The 19,191-nt window shown below is 53.7% G+C and overlaps 1 protein-coding gene across 1 annotated transcript in view; it reads right to left on the bottom strand.

The window, feature by feature from the left end:
- NUDCD3 (NudC domain containing 3) overlaps positions 1–19,191 on the bottom strand; it is a 56,659-nt gene that overhangs the window by 6,105 nt on the left and 31,363 nt on the right. The window contains exons 3-4 of the mRNA XM_077765813.1: positions 17,760–17,892; positions 4,053–4,196 (exon numbers count right to left, since the gene is read on the bottom strand). Coding sequence (XP_077621939.1) covers positions 4,053–4,196; positions 17,760–17,892 — 277 coding nt within the window. The remainder of the gene's footprint in view (positions 1–4,052; positions 4,197–17,759; positions 17,893–19,191) is intronic.

The following is a 19,191-nucleotide window of genomic DNA, read 5'->3' as shown; positions in this document are numbered from 1 at the left end:
TGTCCAAGCAGGCGGCCGTGTGCCTGGTGAGGTGCCCTCTGGACTATGTGGACTGGGGAGGCGTCCGTACGCGCTGTGGACGGGGCTCCACGGAGGTGCCTGGAGCCCAGGACAGACGACGGGGAGCTGTTCGCTATAGGCCTTTCTGGGAGAGGATGGGGTCTGCATCCAGAATCTTCCGGAGGCAGCATGGTCATGGGCCATCTCCCGATGTTCCATGTTGTTGACGAGCTTTTTAAGCTTACAAATCAAAGCACCATGTGGGCCAAATAGGACAAGTCCGTGGTGCGGGGTAGGGGGGGGCCCATGTGCTGAAAGCACCGGGCAGCCGAGTGGTGTGGAGCGGGGTCCCCACGGGACGGAGGGGCAGTAGCTGCGTTCCCTGGGAGCACGGCCCGCTGGTGCTGCCAGCACATCCCTGCCCCCCCCACCCCTCCTCCCTGCTGGGGCTCAGGTACGCCTTCAGTGGTGAAAGGTGCTGGCCGACCTGAGAAACTCCCAGGGAGACGAGAGCGTGAAGGCCAAGGGCCTGCATTTCATTCTAGGGACGGTTTCCAGGCTTCTGGCGTGCGCCAAAATGCTAATGTTATTTAATCTGCATTTGGGAGGAAGGAGGATACATCTCCGTGATGCTGGTGGCCGCGAGTGAGGAGATGGTGATGGGAAGGCCTTTCCTGAGAAACCCACATCCCCCCAGCGGATGGAGAGAGACAGAGAAAGGACTGTGGGGCGGGCCAGTAGTCAGGACACATGGGGACCTGGGGTCAGCACAGAAACAGCACAGGGGGGAGTCCCTGGCAAAGGGCCAAGGAATAGTCAGCCTGTGACTCTGCTCATGAGAGGTGAACTTAAGGAAATGATCGAAGTAAGTCATCCAGGTACGAGGGGACAAAGCAAGTCCACACGGTCACCCCCGTGTCCCTCAAGCAGACATGGGTCCCAGAGCACCCTGCACCTCCTGAGCTCACCTGACCAGCTAGAGGGTCAGCTGATGGACCAGCCCCACGTGGGATGCGGCCTCGACCCTCCACCCTCAGATACCTCCCCCCACCGCCCATGACACCGAGTCGCCAGCACCTCCTGGAGGGGAACCGAGGACAGTGTGCCAGGCGGTTCTGGGACAGAACGGTCGGGGGAGGCGCTGACTTCACGTCTCTTGCCTGAGAGGCATTCTCGAGTGTGGGAGGGAGGGAGGCAAGAGCTGTCATCCGGTTTTAGCTGCCACCCCTGCCTGCTCTCAAAGCATCCACTCGGGCAAGGGGGGGCGGCTGGGAAGCAAGCAGCATCACCTGCCGGGAGGTCAGAGGTGCGGACCAAGGACTCCAGCAAGGTGACAGGCAGCCCTGGGGCCCCCACCTGCTGTGCGAGGCCCTGGTGGACACCCTGCCACCCGAGGCCCGTGTCACTGCCCCGGGGCAGCAGGGGACAGTTGCCCTCTCCATGTGAGGCCGACTGGCCCCTCCCGAGGGTCTGAGGTCGGGCTGTGACCCCAGTCTTTGCCTGTCTTCATGTCACCCCTCCATCTGTGGGTCCTCCTCTGTCTCACATCTCCCTCTCATTCTCCTGTGAAGTCTTATGTGCAGGTTCCAGGCTCTAGTGAGGACACTGGGGCATGCTGAGCCCACTGTAGCCCTTGGGAGAGGGGCTCCTGACTGTGTTTGTTGGTGGCCCTGGTGCCCAGCAACCTATGTGTCGGGAGTGACCAATCACGGCTCTCGGCCTCAACTCAAGGGTGAGGACTGGAGTTCCCATACAGCTGATGAGGTTCCTGATGCCAGGCAATGCTGATCAGAGGGGAGGCCCTGGAGCTCTGCCATCTACCTCTGATGCCCAAGGGAGGGACCCGGGCTTGTTCCCAGCAGCAAACACAAGCAGGGTCTTCACGTGTCAGAGCAACACGCTCACTGAGCCACGGTAGCATCGCAGGTGCGTGAGCCCAAACGTCACCAACGGATAAACCATCAAACCCAGACCACAGCCTATGGTCAGGAGGGAGGGGACAAGGGGGAAGGAAGGACTGCATTCCATGGGCAGAACACGCCAGCCGTGCCAGGGCCGGGATGACAGGTGAGCTCAGGGACTGATATGCACGCAGTGAGGCCGGCATACATGCGGCACCAGCACTGAGGGTCAAGCGCTCTGCGGACAGCAGGGAGGGACCTGTCTGGGACCAGGGGACCCACGGTTCCCACATGGGCCCTGCTGGCAGGGGGCCTGCAGGGAAGACTCCCCAAAGCTGTGTTCCTAGGCAGCGACAAATGCACCAGCTCCGGGCATGGGGAGGACGACCACAGAAGGCCTCCCACCTGCTGCAAGTGCTCCTCCCTGCCCCCAAGGGCTGACAGGGAGGGAACAGACCGGCCTCAGCTCTGGGAAGCCACTTCCAGTGTAGCCTCAGCAAACAGGTCTGGAAAGCGAGCTTCTGTAGAGTTGATCACATTACTAGCCACTCACCGAGCCTGGCCCCACGTGTGCTTGTAAGTGGCAGCCAGGATGATGAGGTGCATGTGTCCATCCCGGCCACAGCCACACTCAGGCACAGGCACACAGAACAAACAAAGTCGCCTCTGCCAAGCAAAGGTGCTACGAGACAAGCCACTGAGTCACCCGCAGCACATCTCCATAGCAGGGACGCTGGGTACACCGATCACAGTGGCTGTCGGGCTGGCCCATACTCGCAGGGACACGATTTCACACATCCCGGAGGGAGCATCAGAGCAGACGGGCTGTGAGGGGAGGGCTTCCCGGCTGTGCTCCTACAGGGAACACAATCACAGTACCACCTGGACTCCCTGTGGGCCCCGCTCTGGAGCCACTGCACCCCACACTGGAGGGTGAGGTGCCCTCATCTGCGGGCACCAGCCTCACAGCTCCACCTGCTGGTGGTGGTCGTGGGGTGGGGGCCTAGGAGACCTGACCCTGCCTCCCACAACCATGGGAAGTAAGGCTGTGACCGAGAAGGCATTTTACAAACGACAGGAGCTGGAGATGTGACCGCCCATGTGGCCAGAGTGCAGGGACGGCCCCGGTGGACTGGGGGACGGAGGTACGGCCTGACGGTGAGAGGGTCTGAGCCCCAGAGTGACAACGGGGAGTTGGTGTCAACCGTCACACTCTCACAGAGAGAAGGGAAACCTTGCAAGGGCAGGGAAGTGCAAAGCAAGGCTGAGAACAAGGGCCGGGCAAACGAGACCTGCGCTCTGCAACCTGGTGTCCTCGTCACGTGGGGAGGCCCTGTGTGTACCTGGGATTCCGGCACCCCAGCACTGACAGACCCCTCTCCATCCCACGGCCCTGCTGGTCCCACAGACAGGCCGGCCCACGGGCACCCATTCCGCAGATAGGCAGGTATTCACGAAACTGAAAACACGCATTTTTGCTTCCTTCCTTCCTGGCACACAACGTGCCTTTGAAACTCTTAGGTTTTATCCTAAGACCTGGTATCTTCCTGTGGGCCCGTCCCCTCCTCCAGATCCTGGTGAGGCACCCTGCGTCATATGCAACCCCGCCGGGCAGCACCCACCAACCAAGCCAAGGCCCTGAAGAGGGGCTGGAGCCACAGAAGGTTCCAGTCAGTGGGGCGCTGAAGCTCTTGATGGGGCTCTGTAGCCCCGACTGGCTCAGCGAGACCCCGTTGTCAAATGAGCGGTCCAACCGTGCTCTCTGCGTTCCCTGGTAGGCACCCCTGAAATCAACCTGCCTCTTGATTCTTACCCTGCTTGGCTGTGCCCCAGACGTGGCCAAGGCCTTGCAAGCAGGAGCCTCTGGGACTGGGGGAGACACCCGGGCGAGCTTTGCCGTGCAGGGGTGACCCTGCTGGGTACTCCACGGTGCTCATCGCCTGAGGCCACCACGTTCACCCAAGCACAGACCGCCCTGGGTTTCATGTAAACATCAGCTCCACTTCAGAGAGCCAAGTGGCAGGGCCTACAGGGCCGAGACCAGGAAAGGTGCCCTAAGCTGCACCCTGGCCCACAGGAATCCAGGCCCCCCCCGCCCACCGATGGGACCCCCACTCCCTCCCGCAGCCCTCCAGAGATGCCCACACTCACCAGAACGCACTTCCCAGGCTCCAGGCTCCAGAGGGAGCTCTCGGTGTTGACCTTGTGGGTGAACTTCCCTTCCATGAGGACGCGCTCCCTACCCTCCTCCAGCACAGCCACCCGAATGGAGCTACTGCTGAGGGCCACCGAGACCTGGAACCGAGGAGAAGGGGATCAGCTGGTGCCGTGAGGTGGTGCCCAGCACGTTCCAGAGCAGGGCCCGGGTGCAGACCGGAACACGATGCGGGACTGCCCCAGGGGCAGCGAGCAGCTGGACAAGGACCACTGTCCCAACCAAGTTATGTCTGAGTTGGCCTGCGCGTCTCCATCCCCTTCAAGTCAACATACTGCAAGTTCTGTTTCGACGTGTGTCATGATGATGTGGGGAAAACTGCTGGCTTTCCACCAGAACCCCTGCTCCATCAGGGGAGACCGAGCCCACACAGGAGGCGAGTGCGGGTGGCGTAGGTGGGGTGTGCCCTCTCTCCGTCCTGCCGTCTGCACAGGGTGCAGAGGCCCCGCAAGCCCTCTTCCAGGAGCTGCTAAGGCTTCCAAGCAGAGATCGAGACCCTCCGTGGGGACACCTATCCCCTCCCCCACCTCGGTCCACTAGTCCTTCCGTGGGGACACCTGCCCCCTTCCCCAACCCCCTCCACTAGTCCTTCCGTGGGGACACCTGCCCCCNGGTGCACACACCTTCCCCCTCCCCTGCCCCTCCCTGCCAGTCCCTCCGTGAGGACACCTGCCCCCTTCCCTGTTAGGCCCTCTGTGAGGACACCTGCCCCCTCCCCGGTTATCCCCTTTGTGGGGACACCTGTCCCCCTTCCTCGCCTCTCCCCCAGCCCCTCCGTGGGGACACCCGCACCCCACATCTGCCTCTGCCACCACACTGGCCAGCAGCCCCCAGGGCTCAGGAGCCTCGTCAGATCAGGAACTGGACAAGGGCAGCTAACCACTCCTGTCTCTTTCCAAACTCTGAAATCCGTGTCTATAATGTAAAATCTTTTCATGAATGTATGTGCAGAATGCATTAAGTGAAGGGACACTGGAGGGGAGAACCCAGGCCTTCCTAAGGGTGCTGTGTGGAGACGATCCAACCACATGGCTCCAGAAGTGCTCATTAAACATAAAATGTTGAAAAGAAACTCTCAGAGTTGCAGATAATCAGGCTAGCTACTGTAACCTAACTGTACTTCAAATACCCTCAAGTAGACAGAAAGATGCCATCCGGAGTCACCAGCGTCCAGAGTCACCACTGCGAGGCGGCTTTTCCGGGCTTTTTAGGGGAAGGAGAATTCCGAGGCTGCGCCTGGGGGCAGGTGAGCCACTGTCCACACAGTTCCACATGCAGGCTGGGGTGTCCCATGGGCACAGCAGCCCGGCACCCAACCTCTGGGGGGGTTTACTGGTGACTTGGCCAGCTCTGCAAAGACACAGGCAGGACCTGGCACACTCCCAGGGGATCCAATCCCCGCCCATCAGCTGTCCTTAACCATGAATTTGGGTGTGCAATGGGGCACCCCAGGAGCAAGCTCGCCTTAATAAAATCCTCCCAGCCAGCCTTACATAACAGTAATCTCCAAATCTGGGCAAGCTTCTCATGCTGTTGGTCTTGCACAGGAGGGGAGAGCCAAAGCACGGAGGGGACCAAGACAGGACAAGCTTCCTGTTCAAGATGTCACTCTGGGTAGGGTGAGCACATCCCAGGCTCTGTGACCCACAGAAACAAAGCACAAAGAGGAAAAGCCAAGACTGAGCAAGGGAGGAGGTGGGAGACGGGGACAGAATTTCTGGCAACTCTGGGGAGACCAGTAAGAGTGTGGGGACGGCAGTGCGGAACAGGGACAAGGGACTGGTCTGCACCCGGGAGCCCCACCACCTGGGGCTTCTGGCCAGCAGTCAGCAGACAGGGAGGGCAGACGCAGAGCCGCTCAGAGTCAGAGGCAGCCCCGGATGGCGACACCGGGGAAGCCCCATCAGAAAGGACAGAAGGTGCTGTGGTCCAGACCAGTGAGGTGGGGTGGGGAGGGGCAGGGGGGTGCCACAAAGTGTTGGGCAGTTTGCTGGCCCCTCAGCCCTCCTCAGCTGGGGAGGCACAGGCCCCAGACACACTGCCCCCTACTCTTAACAATGCAGAAAATAGTTTTTTTTTTTTTTTAAATATTTTTATTTTTTTCTAGGAGAGAGGGAGACAGTGTGAGCAGAGGAGGGTCAGAGAGAGAGGGAGTCACAGACTGAAACAGGCTCCAGGCTCTGAGCTGGCAGGCAGCACAGAGCCCGACGCGGGGCTCGAACCCACGAACCGCGAGATCATGACCTAAGCGAAAGTCGGATGCTTAACCGACTAAGCCACCCAGGCGCCCCGAGAAAATATGTTTTTAAGTAAAAAAACAACCAGGGCACTGAGAATTGCATCCTTAGGGAAAAGCTGCAGCATGAGAAACAAAGACAAAGGCTCCAAAACTAATTAGGAAACAAGGAGATTCTAACCTGTCTCCCACATGCGTCCTCAGAGAGGTGTGAGCGGGGTGTGGGAGCAGAAAGAAATAGAATGACCACACACATATTAAACACACAGAGGCTACAATAAAACTTCCAACAGAAAGACTGGGAGATGTCACGGGAGAGACACAGACCCATCCAGGTAACCTGTGTGGCGTGCCAGAAGCCACAGCAGCCACGGGACACTGCTCCTGAGTCGAAGGAAAACATGCCTCCAGACAACCCACCGGGGGCTGAACAGAACGAATGAAAGATGACTCACACAACCTCATGGTTTCATAACCTCAGGTATTTCAAATAGGCCCTTAAAAGTTCCACAGCCGAAGAAAAGAGTTTACTCACAAAACAGCTGAATGGAGGCTCTCAGAACTGGTAACAATGGATGTGGGGGGGCTCTCAGATCCGGTAACAATGGATGTGGGGGGCTCTCAGATGGGTAACAAGGGATGTGGGGGGGCTCTCAGTACCGGTAACACTGGATGGGGTGGCTCTCAGATGGGTAACACAGGATGTGGGGGGCATGCTTTCCTTCTTCCGAGAGGACAACGTTTTTTTTTGTTTTTGTTTTTTTTTTTACAAATAGTTTATTGTCAAATTAGTTTCCACATAACACTCAGTGCTCATCCCCACAAGTGTCCTCCTCCATGCCCATCCCCCCCTCCCCCCCACATCCATCAGTCCTCAGTTTTTGTCAGCATTCAAGAGTCTCTCATGGTTTGCCTCTCTCCCTTTCCCCCACCATTTCCGCCCTTCTTCTCCCCCTTGTTCCTCCGTCAAGTTCCTCCTAATCCTCCTATACGTGCAAACATATGGTATTTGTCCTTCTCTGCCTGACTTATTTCGCTCAGCATAACACCCTCAAGGTCCATCCATGTTGCTACACATGGCCAGATTTCATTGTTTCTCATTGCCATGTAGTATTCCATGGTATAGATAAACCACATCTTCTTGATCCATTCATCTGTTGATGGACACTTAGGCTCTTTCCATGTTTTAGCTATTGTGGAGAGTGCTGCTATGAACATTGGGGTACATGTGCTCCTATGCCTCAGCATTTCTGTATCCCTTGGGTAAATTCCTAGCAGTGCTATTGCTGGGTCATAGGGGAGTTCTATTGTTAGTTTCCTGAGGAACCTCCACACTGTTTTCCAGAGGGGCTGTACCAGTTTACATTCCCACCAACAGTGTAGGAGGGTGCCCGTTTCTCCACATCCTCGCCAGCATCTAGAGTTCTCTGATTTGCTCATTTTAGCCACTCTGACTGGCGTGAGGTGGTATCTCAGTGTGGTTTTGATTTGTATTTCCCTGATGAGGAGGGATGCTGAGCATCGTTTCATGTGTCTGTTGGCCATCTGGATGTCCCGAGAGGACAACGTTCTTGAAGTTAGATTTCTGTCCATATCCGAACCAGGGAATAAATAGAGCTTAAAACAACTCCATTTTAAGGCATTCAAGAACCCTGTATTTACAACATATCATGAGAAAGTTCCTTGAAGCTACAGCACAGCAAAGTGAGAAGAAAATTAAACCAGAGGGAGAAGCATCAGATTTCCAGTAAAAGGGTCCGAAGTCCTGACCACCCACACAGCTTGGGGACGTAGCTCACAACCCTGTCACACACATGCAAGTCGCTAAGGCAGCAGCACCCACTTATCACACATGTGCAAAACTGTAACTGCGTATGGCAACAGAGGCCACAAACTCACCGTGGTGACCATCCCACGGCGCATATGGACTTCAAGTCAGTGCATTATACCCCCGGGCTAACGCACTGTTATATGTCGGTCATCTTACTAAACCTGGAGGAGGGGAAGAAGAAGAAGATGTGACCGGGACCCCAAACACTGAATTTAACCTGAGGTATGGTGAACGGAAACTCCCAGATGGCAGCTGTATGGAACTCCACCACACTTGGCCCAGGTTGGAATGCGAGGGGACAGGACTTCAGGAAGTGATTTCAGACAACATGCTGTAAAGAGTCTGGGTGGCTCTGAGGTTAGGATGAAAGGATACTATTTTTTACAAGAAAAAGAAGGCAAGAAACCCCAGGAAAACCAGAAGCCACACAAGTGCCTGATCCGAAATGGAACACAGTCAAGTAAGACCCCAAAAAAGCTCTCTTCGAAGACAGCAACATGAACACTGGCAGAAACTGCCAATATGTACTTTCTCTGAACTCTGGAAACTAACCAGAGGTGTGCAGGAAGCCCCATCTGTGCCAAAAACACCAGCTCTGTGACCTTCTTACCTCAGCTGAGACCCGTTCTCACTCCCCAGCCCCTGGGTCACCGGTGCTCCCAGCACAGCCTGGCAAGCCTCAGAGAGTGCGGAAAGGGGCCAGGGCTCCTTTGAATCTCCACTCCCAGAGAACTGAATACTTGTGACGTGTGACAGTTCCCTGGAAGATCCACCTGCTAGGCTGTTTGTAAATGGATGTGGAAAAAAGTCTTTTCCCCAGACAGTGTTTGTTGAAAACAATTAAGAGGCAAGTATTTTAATTTCACTGTGAACTGAAATAGCGGATAACAGTGGCAGCAAACAACACAAGGCTGGGGAATATAATGTTCATGAGGTTTTGAAAATCTGGGACACCTGAATGTACAGGCTGTATGCAAGCTTGGGAAAACCCCTTAGGTGAGGCCCTAACCCCAGCTGACTCTGAGCCTCTGCATGAGCAGGAAGTGGGGGCTATGGCAGAATCTTCAATTGTGAGGCTGAGTGTTAAAGGCATGCCCAGATATGCACATGGAGCCCTGTAGGAGAGAGTCAGTGGTTCTAGGCATTCCAGAAAGTCTGTGCAATCATTTGCTGATCGCTAAGCTCACCAGAGACTTCACTGGCCCCACACATAAAGAATATTGACTTTGGAAAATTAGTTCAGAAAAGTCATCAGGGGTGCCTGGGGGCTCAGTCAGTTAAGCATCTGACTCTCTATTTCAGCCCACATCACAATATCACAATTGTAAGATCGAGTCCCACATCAGACTCCACACTGCGCATGGAGCCTGCTTAAGATTCTCTCTCCCTCTGCACCCCTCCCCTGTTCGTGGGCCCTCACTCTCTTTCTTAAAAAAAGACAGAAAGAAAGACAGATAAAAAGACAGAGAGGAGAGAGAGAGAGAGAGAGAGAGAGAGAAAGAAAGAAAAGAAAGAAAGAAAAGAAAGAAAGAAAGAAAGAAAGAAAGAAAGAAAGAAAGAAAGAAAGAAAAAGAAAGAAAGAAAGAAAGAAAGAGTCATCATACAAACAAGAACTACATCAAGTACCAACAGCAACAAGCCACAGGGAAAAGGGAGTCTGGGTTCCAGAACTGCCACACTGTTATTAAAATTTTCAACAAAAAAATTTACAAGATTCACAAAAACAGAAAAGATAACCCATACACAATGGACAAAAACAATCAATAAAACCTATTCCAGAGGAAGTCCAGACATGGGCTTTAAGCAGAAGTCTATAAATCAGCTTTGATAAATACACTCAAAGAGCTAAAGAAAACCAGGTAAAAACAACTAAAGTATGGGAATAACATCTCATAAAGAAAATCAATAAGGAGATACATATTACTTTTTTAAAAGAACCAAATACAAATTCTGGAATTCAAAAGTAACTGGGGAAAAGAACTGAAGCAAAAAAATCTACTAGAGGCTCTCAGAGGCCAGTCATAGCAGCTGGGAGAAAAAATAGGAAACTGAAGACAGATTACAAGAGAGGAGTCAGAGAAACAAAAGATAGGAAAAAACCTAGAAAACCTAGCAGAGCTTCGGAGTCCGGGGGGGACGGCACAAAGTATGCCACAACCTGCATTATGGAGCCCCAGAAGGAAAGCGAAAGAGAAGAGAAGGAATATATGAACCATGGCTGAAAGGCCACATTCGAGAAGCTCAATGAACTCCAAGTAGTATAAATGCAGAGAGACCAAGACCCAGATGCATCCAGATCAAACTGTCAAGAAAGCCAAAGCCAGAGAGAGACTCTCGAAAGCAGGATGTGAAGCCACCGGGCAAGAGGCTTGCTCCTCAGTAGACTCTGCCACTGCCATTGCGGCCGCCACCACCGCCACTGGAAACCACAGGTTAGAAGGTGGTGGGAGGGAGCACTCAAAGGGTGAAGGGAAGTGGTAGCAAGTAGGAATTCCATATCCAGCAACACTATCCTGCAAAAATGAAGGAGAAATTAGGAGATTCCCAGAGAAACAAACAAACAAACATCCTGAGAGAATTCACCCCATAGGCCCAGCTTTCCTCGCACAGGCCTTGCAGGAAACACTGGCAGTCTTCCAGGCTGAAATGAAAGGACACTAGACAGTGCTCTCAATCCACACGAAAAAAGAGAGTGCCGGTAAAGGGAGACACAGAAAACAGGGTAATAAGTGCACCTTTCATTTATGAGCTCTCCTTGTCTCCTATTTGGTTTAAAAGAACCGCACCACAGGGCGCCCAGGGGCTCAGTCAGCGAAGCGTCCGAGTCCAGACTTCAGCTCAGGTCGTGATCCCGCAGTTTGTGAGATGGAGCCCTGTGCTGGGCTCTGCACTGAGTGTGGAGGCTGCTTGGGATTCTCTCTCTCCCTCTCTTCCTGCCCCTCCCCTACTCACACGCTTGCTTTCTTTCTCAAAATAAATAAACAAACTTAAAAAAGAGAGAAAAGAGCTGCACCACAAAGGAGCAGAGAACAGAAATCACATATAAAACCCAATTCTACATACACACTGAAATTAAATCTGTACTGATTGTAATTCTGGAGAAAACACTAATAACCCCAAAAATATAGTTTAATAAAAGATGAGGGGATTAAAATACTACACTAGAACATCTCTAACACAAAAGAAAGCAGTCATGGAGGAAAAAGGGAACAAAAAAATCTCAAAACTTAACTACACACATCGAATAATCTAAACAGTGTGGTGTTGTCGTAAAAATGGACACAGATCACTGAAACAGAATTTAAAATTCAGTAATAAACACATAAATTTAGAGTCAGGTGATGGTAAACAAGGGTGCCGAGGTAATTCGGTGGGGAAAAGAAGAGTCTTTTCAATAAACGGGGCTGTGACAAGGGTTATCCACACGCAGAAGAAGGGAGTCAGAGCACTCACTCCTGCCTTACACAAACATGAACTTGAAATGGACCAATAACCTCTAGTTAGAGCTAAAACCATGAAACTCTGGGAAGAAAAAAAAAGATGGAAATACCCAAGACCTTGGATTAGGCAATAGTTTCTTAGGCAACCAAAAATAAGACAAACGCTAGACTATTGATAAGGACTTCTGTGCTTCAAAAAACATCATTTCTTGGGGCTGCCTGGGTGGTTCAGTCGATTATAGACCCAACTCTCGGTTGGTTTCAGCTCAGGTCACAATCTCACAGTTTGTAAATTCAAGCCCCGTGTCGGGCTCTGTGCTGACAGCTCAGAGACTGGTTGGAATTTCTCTCACCTCTCTATCTGCCCCCCGGCTCTTGCTCTCTCTCAAAAAATAAACATTTTTTTAGAATTTAAAAAAAAAAAATCCTCTCTTAAAAAAAAAACAACTCATGGAGCGGAAGAAAATATTTGCAAATTATCTGACAAGGGTATAGTATTTATATTTAAAAAGAACTCCTACAACTCAACAATGAAAAGAATCAATTTTTTAAAAGGCAAAGACACTGAATAGACACTTCTCTAAAGAAGACATACAAATAGCCAATAAGCACATGAAAAGATACTCAATGCTATGAGTCATCCAAAAAACACACGGAAACCACAACGAGATTCGTCCAGGCAGTCATCAGGAGGCAGACAATGAGTGACAACAGGTGTTGGGGACGTGGAGCCCACACACGCTTTTGGTGGGTATGTAAAATGTAAGCTAGTGTGAGCACTTCGGAATAGCTTGCGTCCCTTCAGAAAATTCTGGAGCTACCGTGTGTGCCAGGAGAGAACTGGGGATGTGTGCCCACGAACGGAGACAGAGGGAAAGGCAGGGCTGCCGCACGTGGGTGTGCAGCGGGCAGGGCAGACATGCCTCCCTGTCCCCCGCCCCGCCTCCTCCCAAGTGACCAGGCCTGCGATGCGGGGGAAGGACCGGGGAGGTGGTCCCAATGTGGAAACAGGGGTCGAGACCACCCTGGAAAAGATCTCATGTACAGGTATGTCCTGACACAGGTCACAGGCTGTCACCCCAAGGGGCTGACAAGGACCCTAGCAAGGAGGCGCTGTGAGATCAAGACCACCACCCACAAGGCTGAGAGACGTGTCCCTTACCAAACAATACGCAACATAAAGATGACACGCAAACACACCGTGTGGGAACACATCCGTGTTTACGAAGCGCAGTTAGCCTGACATCCAACACAGGAGCTGCTGTCAAGCCCAGGGCACCCCGTCCTCAGCAGCACCCCCACCTCCCTTATCCACACACAGCAAGCGACCCACAGCAGACGGCAGGCATGGTCCACACCATTTCCTTAAAATAACACTTTCAAAAATCAACACTAGTGTCCATTTCCACCCCCCAGTTTTAGCTAATTCTGTTCAAGTTCTCCCTGTCCCTTATGAACAGGAGCATTTCTGGAGCATCTCCACCAAACCAAATACAACAGAAAGATCAATTCTAAGTGATAAAATTCACACTGTGTTAGTGAGGCTGCGGCTAGTAACTAACGAGGAAGGCCCAGAGCACCACACAGCAGTGCCTTCCGTAAGAGAAACAAGTCATTTCATTTCCTGAACGGTCAAATGGGAAACCATTAGAATTTAGACAAAACTGCTCGAAAGCAGTAAGAAAATCCAAGTGGACTGTAAGGCAGCAAAGGTCCAAAGAAGCTCCATCAAAACACAACCTACTCCTTTCTAAAATAAATTAAGTTCTGCAAGGAAAAAATATAAGCCGATTCAAATATTAATAACAAAACGACGCAATAGGTCTGCAACACACACCACAGCCAAGAGGCTGACCTGAGATACAACTGTAAAGAGCTCCTAGAAATCACTAAGGAAAGGCCCTAAGATTTGACCAGCGCATGTAAGGACGTGCTGAAGCTTACTCACGAGAGGATATGAATCCACATACACCAAGACGCTCTCCCGCCACCCATTCCGCTTCTACTAACCCCAAACACCACGACGACGTGCCCCTGAGCACCAACAACGGGAACGTGGATCAGTGCACCCCCGCGGAAGGCCGTCAGCAGTCCAAAGAAAGGCTGTGCCTCTTCATCTGGTGACAGCGCTTCCTGGCAACGCTCCTGCACACGCCCAAAACAGGGTGCATCGGACAGCGCTCTCTGCTCCCCCATCTCCACCACAAGACACTAGCAAGGACCACAGTGCCAGCCACCAGAGGCTGCGTCAGTAACCACCCACTGCCTGGAGGGGCCTCAGGTGCCCGCGCCTCTGCAGTCCTAATGCACCGAGGACGTGGCAGTGCACACTCACACGCTGACCCACAAGCTCAGGACATGGGTGACCGAGGCCAGGGCGGGGGCTGGTGGAGGACAGTGGGACAGGGGCAGCCTGTGAAGAGATCACGTTGAGCACCCAAACCCGCACAAAGTGGAACACAGCTCCGCCCCCTAAGAGAAGGGACTCCATGGCTCGGAGCTTGCAGGACGAATTCCATTGGTGGCACTGAGCTCAGGGGCAAAGCGCCATGGCAGCAGATGTGCTCAGAGCCTCGGTGCCACTCTGGAAGATTCCTGAGGTGAAGACGCAGGACTCCTCAGTCAGCAAAGACTGTGCACGGTCCCCAAGCAGAGGGGATGTCATACCAGGGAGGAGGGAAATTGTGCAATCCAGCCAGGACTCTGTCTACGACAGTGTCGCCACGCTTTTCACTCAATAGCGACTGCCTAATAGGGCAGGAGAGGGGCCCTGCAGCCCTCGGTTCCACCGCTACATAGTCAGACGGCCTGGGACCTCGGTGGCTCGCACCTCCAGTTCTCTCAATGGCACGAGGGGTCGGCCTCAAAACCACAAAGTTCAATTTTCCAGCAGCCAATTCCTGGGCATTCAGTGAAATGCCAGATGTGGGACACCGGCAGGGAACTGGCACCCACCCTGGCGCGGACGTCCCCCTGCTCCTCAGCATGGCAGGCGAAGCGAAGAGCTGAGTGCACTTCACTCCTACTCGATGCCAAGGCCTCAGCCGAATTTTGCTTCAGATCCACCAGCAAAATGGCTGTGTGAAAACAGCAGGACCCTAGCCGTGACGTGCTTCACACACTCTTCCATCCACCACGCCAGAGGACCACAAGCCCCAGCACGGAGGAAGGAGACGGGCTGCTCTGCTGCTGCTGGCACCGGTCACCGCCAGAGGAGGGGCCGGGGGTCCCCGCCAGCCCGTCGCGCACTCGCAGGGCTGCCCACACAACAACCGTGACTTCACCACTGGGCCGTTGCGACCACAGCCACCACCAGACATCGGTCTGACAAGTGCCATAGACAAAACCCCAAAATAAATACTGCCACCAGGTAGCTGTGACAGGCACCTCGGAGAAGGGTTTGGAAAGCAGCCAGTCCAGAAAAAAACTAACGATTCCTAAGAAAAAACCCTGAGATCAGCAAAATAAACGTACTGCTAAGTTTTAAGTGAACTGTGGTTAAAACTCTTAAATCACTAAAAAATGTGAGAGACCACAGAGGTTTACAAGAAGGTCCCAGGGGCGCCCGGGTGGCTCATTCAGTTAAGTGTCCGACTCCTGATCTCAGCTCAGGTCATGATCTCATGATTTGTGAGTTCAAGCCCCATGTCAGGCTCTCCAGAGCTGCTTGGGGTTCTCTCTCCCTCCCTCTCTCCTTCTCCCCTGCGTTGGTATAGGACTAGCAGGGAATCTGACGATTGCTAACAGATTAAATCTTAAAAGTTCTCCTCACGAGAAAACAGTCTGTTACTATGTGAGAGGACAGGTGTTCACCAGACTTGCCGCGCTGACCCTCGCACGGAACAGACAAACACCAACGCACCATGCTGTACGCCTGAAGTTAGTACTGCAAATTTCACCTCAATGCTTTAAAAAAAGAGCAGTAACGTGGACAAAAAATACCCCTGAAGAAGATAACGGAAACTTGAGTCATGTCAGGGATGAAGCCAGGCCAGCAGAGACGCAGTCAGCAGGTGTCACAAAACACCAACGCGAGAAATCGCCTTCTTCCAACACTTGGCCTTGGCCTTGCCGATGCACCACACGGCAGCCACCACTCCCCGGAGTTGCCACACTGGTGCCCACTGTCACTGTCTGTGCCCACGGAGGTCAGTCCCAGAACAGCAATCTCATCCAAGCCTTGGGAACCACCTCAGTCAAGGTCTCAGGCGGGAACAAGCACATGGCCACCCTTGGTGAAAGTGAGGACGTATCGAGGTCACAACACATGTATCTGAGAGAAGGCATGGATCTGACCCCCAGGTGTGACAGCCTGTCCCCCAGTGGGACATGATCAAGTGCACAGGACCCTCGAGACACAGTGCTGGTGGCAGAGTCAGGAGACTTGACACCGCCATCACCAGCATGAATGTTTCCCAGGGTGGAAAGCCAGAGGCCAGGTGACCTGGCTCTCCAAAGTCAAAGAGAAAATAACTGGTTTTAGGTTAGGCCTGATACAAACTCTTTTGAAGAAAGTCCCAGAAGTTCGTGGAGAAGTCAGAAGACAGGAAGTACAGCAGGAAGCTGTAGCTATCTTTAGCAAAGTTTGTAGCCAGCACTTTTCTTAACTGATTCACCTGCATACACAGCAACCCCAACAAAAGGTGACACCTACACCAGCGTCTGCCCCACTAGAACCGAGAAGATGCTGGGCAAATCCCCCCCCCCCCGACTCGAGCCCCAGAAGATGCTGGGCAAATTTCTCCCCACTCCGGAGCCCCAGAAGATGCTGGGCAAAGTCCTCCCCCACTGGAGCCCCAGAAGACGCTGGGCAAAGTCCTCCCCCACTGGAGCCCCAGAAGATGCTGGGCAAAGTCGCCCCCCAGGAAGGCCAGTCTGCACCTACCAGAAATGGAGGAGATACAGTCACCAGAACGAGATGCTATATGGATGACCCCTAGTCATCAGGTCTGACTTGGACCCTGAAGTCCACCTGACCAGGGGTCAGCGAGCCCTGGTAACATCTCCACACACGGGGTGGGAGGAGGGCAGAGGAAGAAAGAAGTAGACAGGATGCCCCAACCAGCATGGCTCAAGATCCCTGACCCACAACCACATGGAGCCGAGAGGCCTCAGGGCTCCTGCCTTCCCTCCCTCTGATGCTGTTGGGTGTGCGTCTTCCAGAGGCTGCCCGGCCCCTGCCTGGTCCTGCGCATGGCTGGGCCCGTTTCAGGTGCAGCCTGGGCGGTATGGGGTGTCTCAGAACGGGGACCCCGGAGGGGCTCGCTCACCGCCCAGCCTGGCTTTCTCCACACACAGCCAGACTAGCCAGGGCCAGGGCCACTTCACATGGCAGCTGAATCCAGAAAAAGTAGGAGCAAGTCATGTACAAGCTCTACTTTGCACATTCCAGAACCTTCTCTTTGGAAGAAGCCGGCAGCACTGCTCTTTGAAAAGCGAGAAAGCAGCAGGAGCTTCAGAGGCAGCGCACCCCAGGCTCGGGGTAGGGGCACCTGTGTCGCTCGGGGGTCCAAGGGACCACTCGGCCCCTCTGTCTCTTCTACAAAACACGGAAGGCACTGCCTCCCTTCCAAAGACCGAAGCAAGGATACGGTGTGTCCGGCACACAGCCCGAGCTTCCGCACTGAGGGGATCACGACGATGTCACATCCCACCTCCCAAATCATACAGGGCTTTTCCTTTCAAGGGAGGCCTCCCTGCTCACATGGCTCCCAAGTAAAAACCCCTCTCTCCCCCCATCAGAGGTTCCGTTTCTGCTCCTGTTCAAGAGTGAAGACACCAGCTCAGGCTTCAAGCACCCCTGCTCGGGCAAGCACAGAACCGGGAGCCACGGCCACTGCACAACCTGGGGGGTCTCCGCCCTGCCTCTCCAGGCGCCGCCTTCTCCATCCGTGAAACGGGTGTGACAAGCATCACCCTGCCTCCCTTGTCAGGCTTTCTGAGGGGACACCACACAATAAACCACAGGACGACACTGGAGCTCAACACCCAGCAGCAGGTGTACCCAAGCAGCACAGCAGGGCTGAAGGACAGCAGAGACCGCAGGCCAGGCCAGCGGGCTCCGGCATAGCCCACACCGGACATCCGCTGCCACAAAGAAAAGCTGGGTGAGGAGCTGGAGGGGCCCCGCCGTTACCTGCCTCCCCTTCACCACGTGCTTGGGCACCGGCACTTTGAGCTCCAGGTCAGTGTAGTCCTGTGACCAGGTGTAGTTCTCACGCACGGCGCCGTTGTAGCTGTCGGGGTTTCTCTGGAACTGCTCCTGCCTCCTGGGGAAAGACGACAGGTGAGATGGCACCGACCACCACGCCCCGGCCTCACCCCACTCACATCCTGCCTATGCACTGGCCCCACCCCCCACCTCCAGCTCCCAAGAAGCTCTTCCTGGCCCTCCTCCTGAGGCCTCCTGGGAAACCCAGGGATAAAGGGACATGCTGCAGAGAAGTCCTTGAGTGCGGTACCCAGGTCTGGGGACAGGTGTCCACAGCCAGGGTCCATGGCACAGCCTGGCCTGCCGACCTTTGCAGACTCCACAACCCAGCTCAGTCCCTCAACTGAAGGGCCTCAGTAACAGAGCCCCGGGGTCTGGTCTTTACCAAACAGCCCAACTTGCGCCCACAGCTTCCACAGGAACCCAACGGCAGCCCTGGCCCCGCTTTAGAGCCGCCTTAAAAACCCATCGGCCACACCCCATTGTCCCTGCAGGGCCAACCCGGTACAGGTGCACACGGATCTGGCGGAGCGGCAAGGCTGATGTTACAAATAAAACACAATAAGATATTTGCTGTTAACCTTAACAGTGCTAAGAAAGCATAAATATCACATAGAAATGTTTGGACTCACAAGCCGACTACTGGGAGTTTCAGACCTAAATTCAGGACAGAAGCCTAATCGTGGAGAAGGTGATACCTTTGAGTGAGGACGTCCCCCAGCAACAGGTGCAGTTCAGCCACCTTCTCCAGCTCTCAGGGAGCCCAGCACACACACGTGGAGAAAGGCCCAGAGACTGCACTCATGGGGAGACATAGAATCAGGCACGTGTCCATCTGTGCAGATGAAGACACGCAGAAAAGGGTTGGAGCAGAGGCACCCCACCAGCCCCCCATCTCTGTCAGGTGGTGGCTCTTGGGGAACATGTCTACTTGTACACCTTACATGTGAGGCTGGCGTCCATCACTGCCCAGCTCTAGCAGCTGATAACTGGCTGCTACCAGGGACTGAAGTGTGACCAAAAACTGTTATAGTGTCCTAACCTCCAGCACCTCAGAATGTGCCTTATTTAAAAGTTTAAATGAGGGGCACCTGGGGGGGTCTGACTAGGTCATGATCTCACAGTTAGTTCATGGGTTCAAGCCCTGTGTCAGGCTCTGTGCTGACAGCTCGGAGCCTGGAGCCTGCTTCGGATTCTGTGTTTCCCTCTCTCTCTGCTTCTCCCCTGCTCACACTCTGTCTCTCTGTCTCAAAAATAACTGCTCATGCAGTCTCTCTCTCTGTCTCAAAAATAAATAAAACATTTTTTAAAAATAATAACAAAAAATTAAAAATGAAAGTTAAATGAGGTCACGGGG

This window comes from Crocuta crocuta, unplaced genomic scaffold (genome assembly GCF_008692635.1).
Source record: "Crocuta crocuta isolate KB4526 unplaced genomic scaffold, BGI_CrCroc_1.0 scaffold751, whole genome shotgun sequence".
Classification (NCBI taxonomy): Eukaryota; Metazoa; Chordata; class Mammalia; order Carnivora; family Hyaenidae; genus Crocuta; species Crocuta crocuta.
The sequence above is the reverse complement of the archived record's forward strand: the minus strand, read 5'-3'. Positions and strand labels throughout refer to the sequence as shown.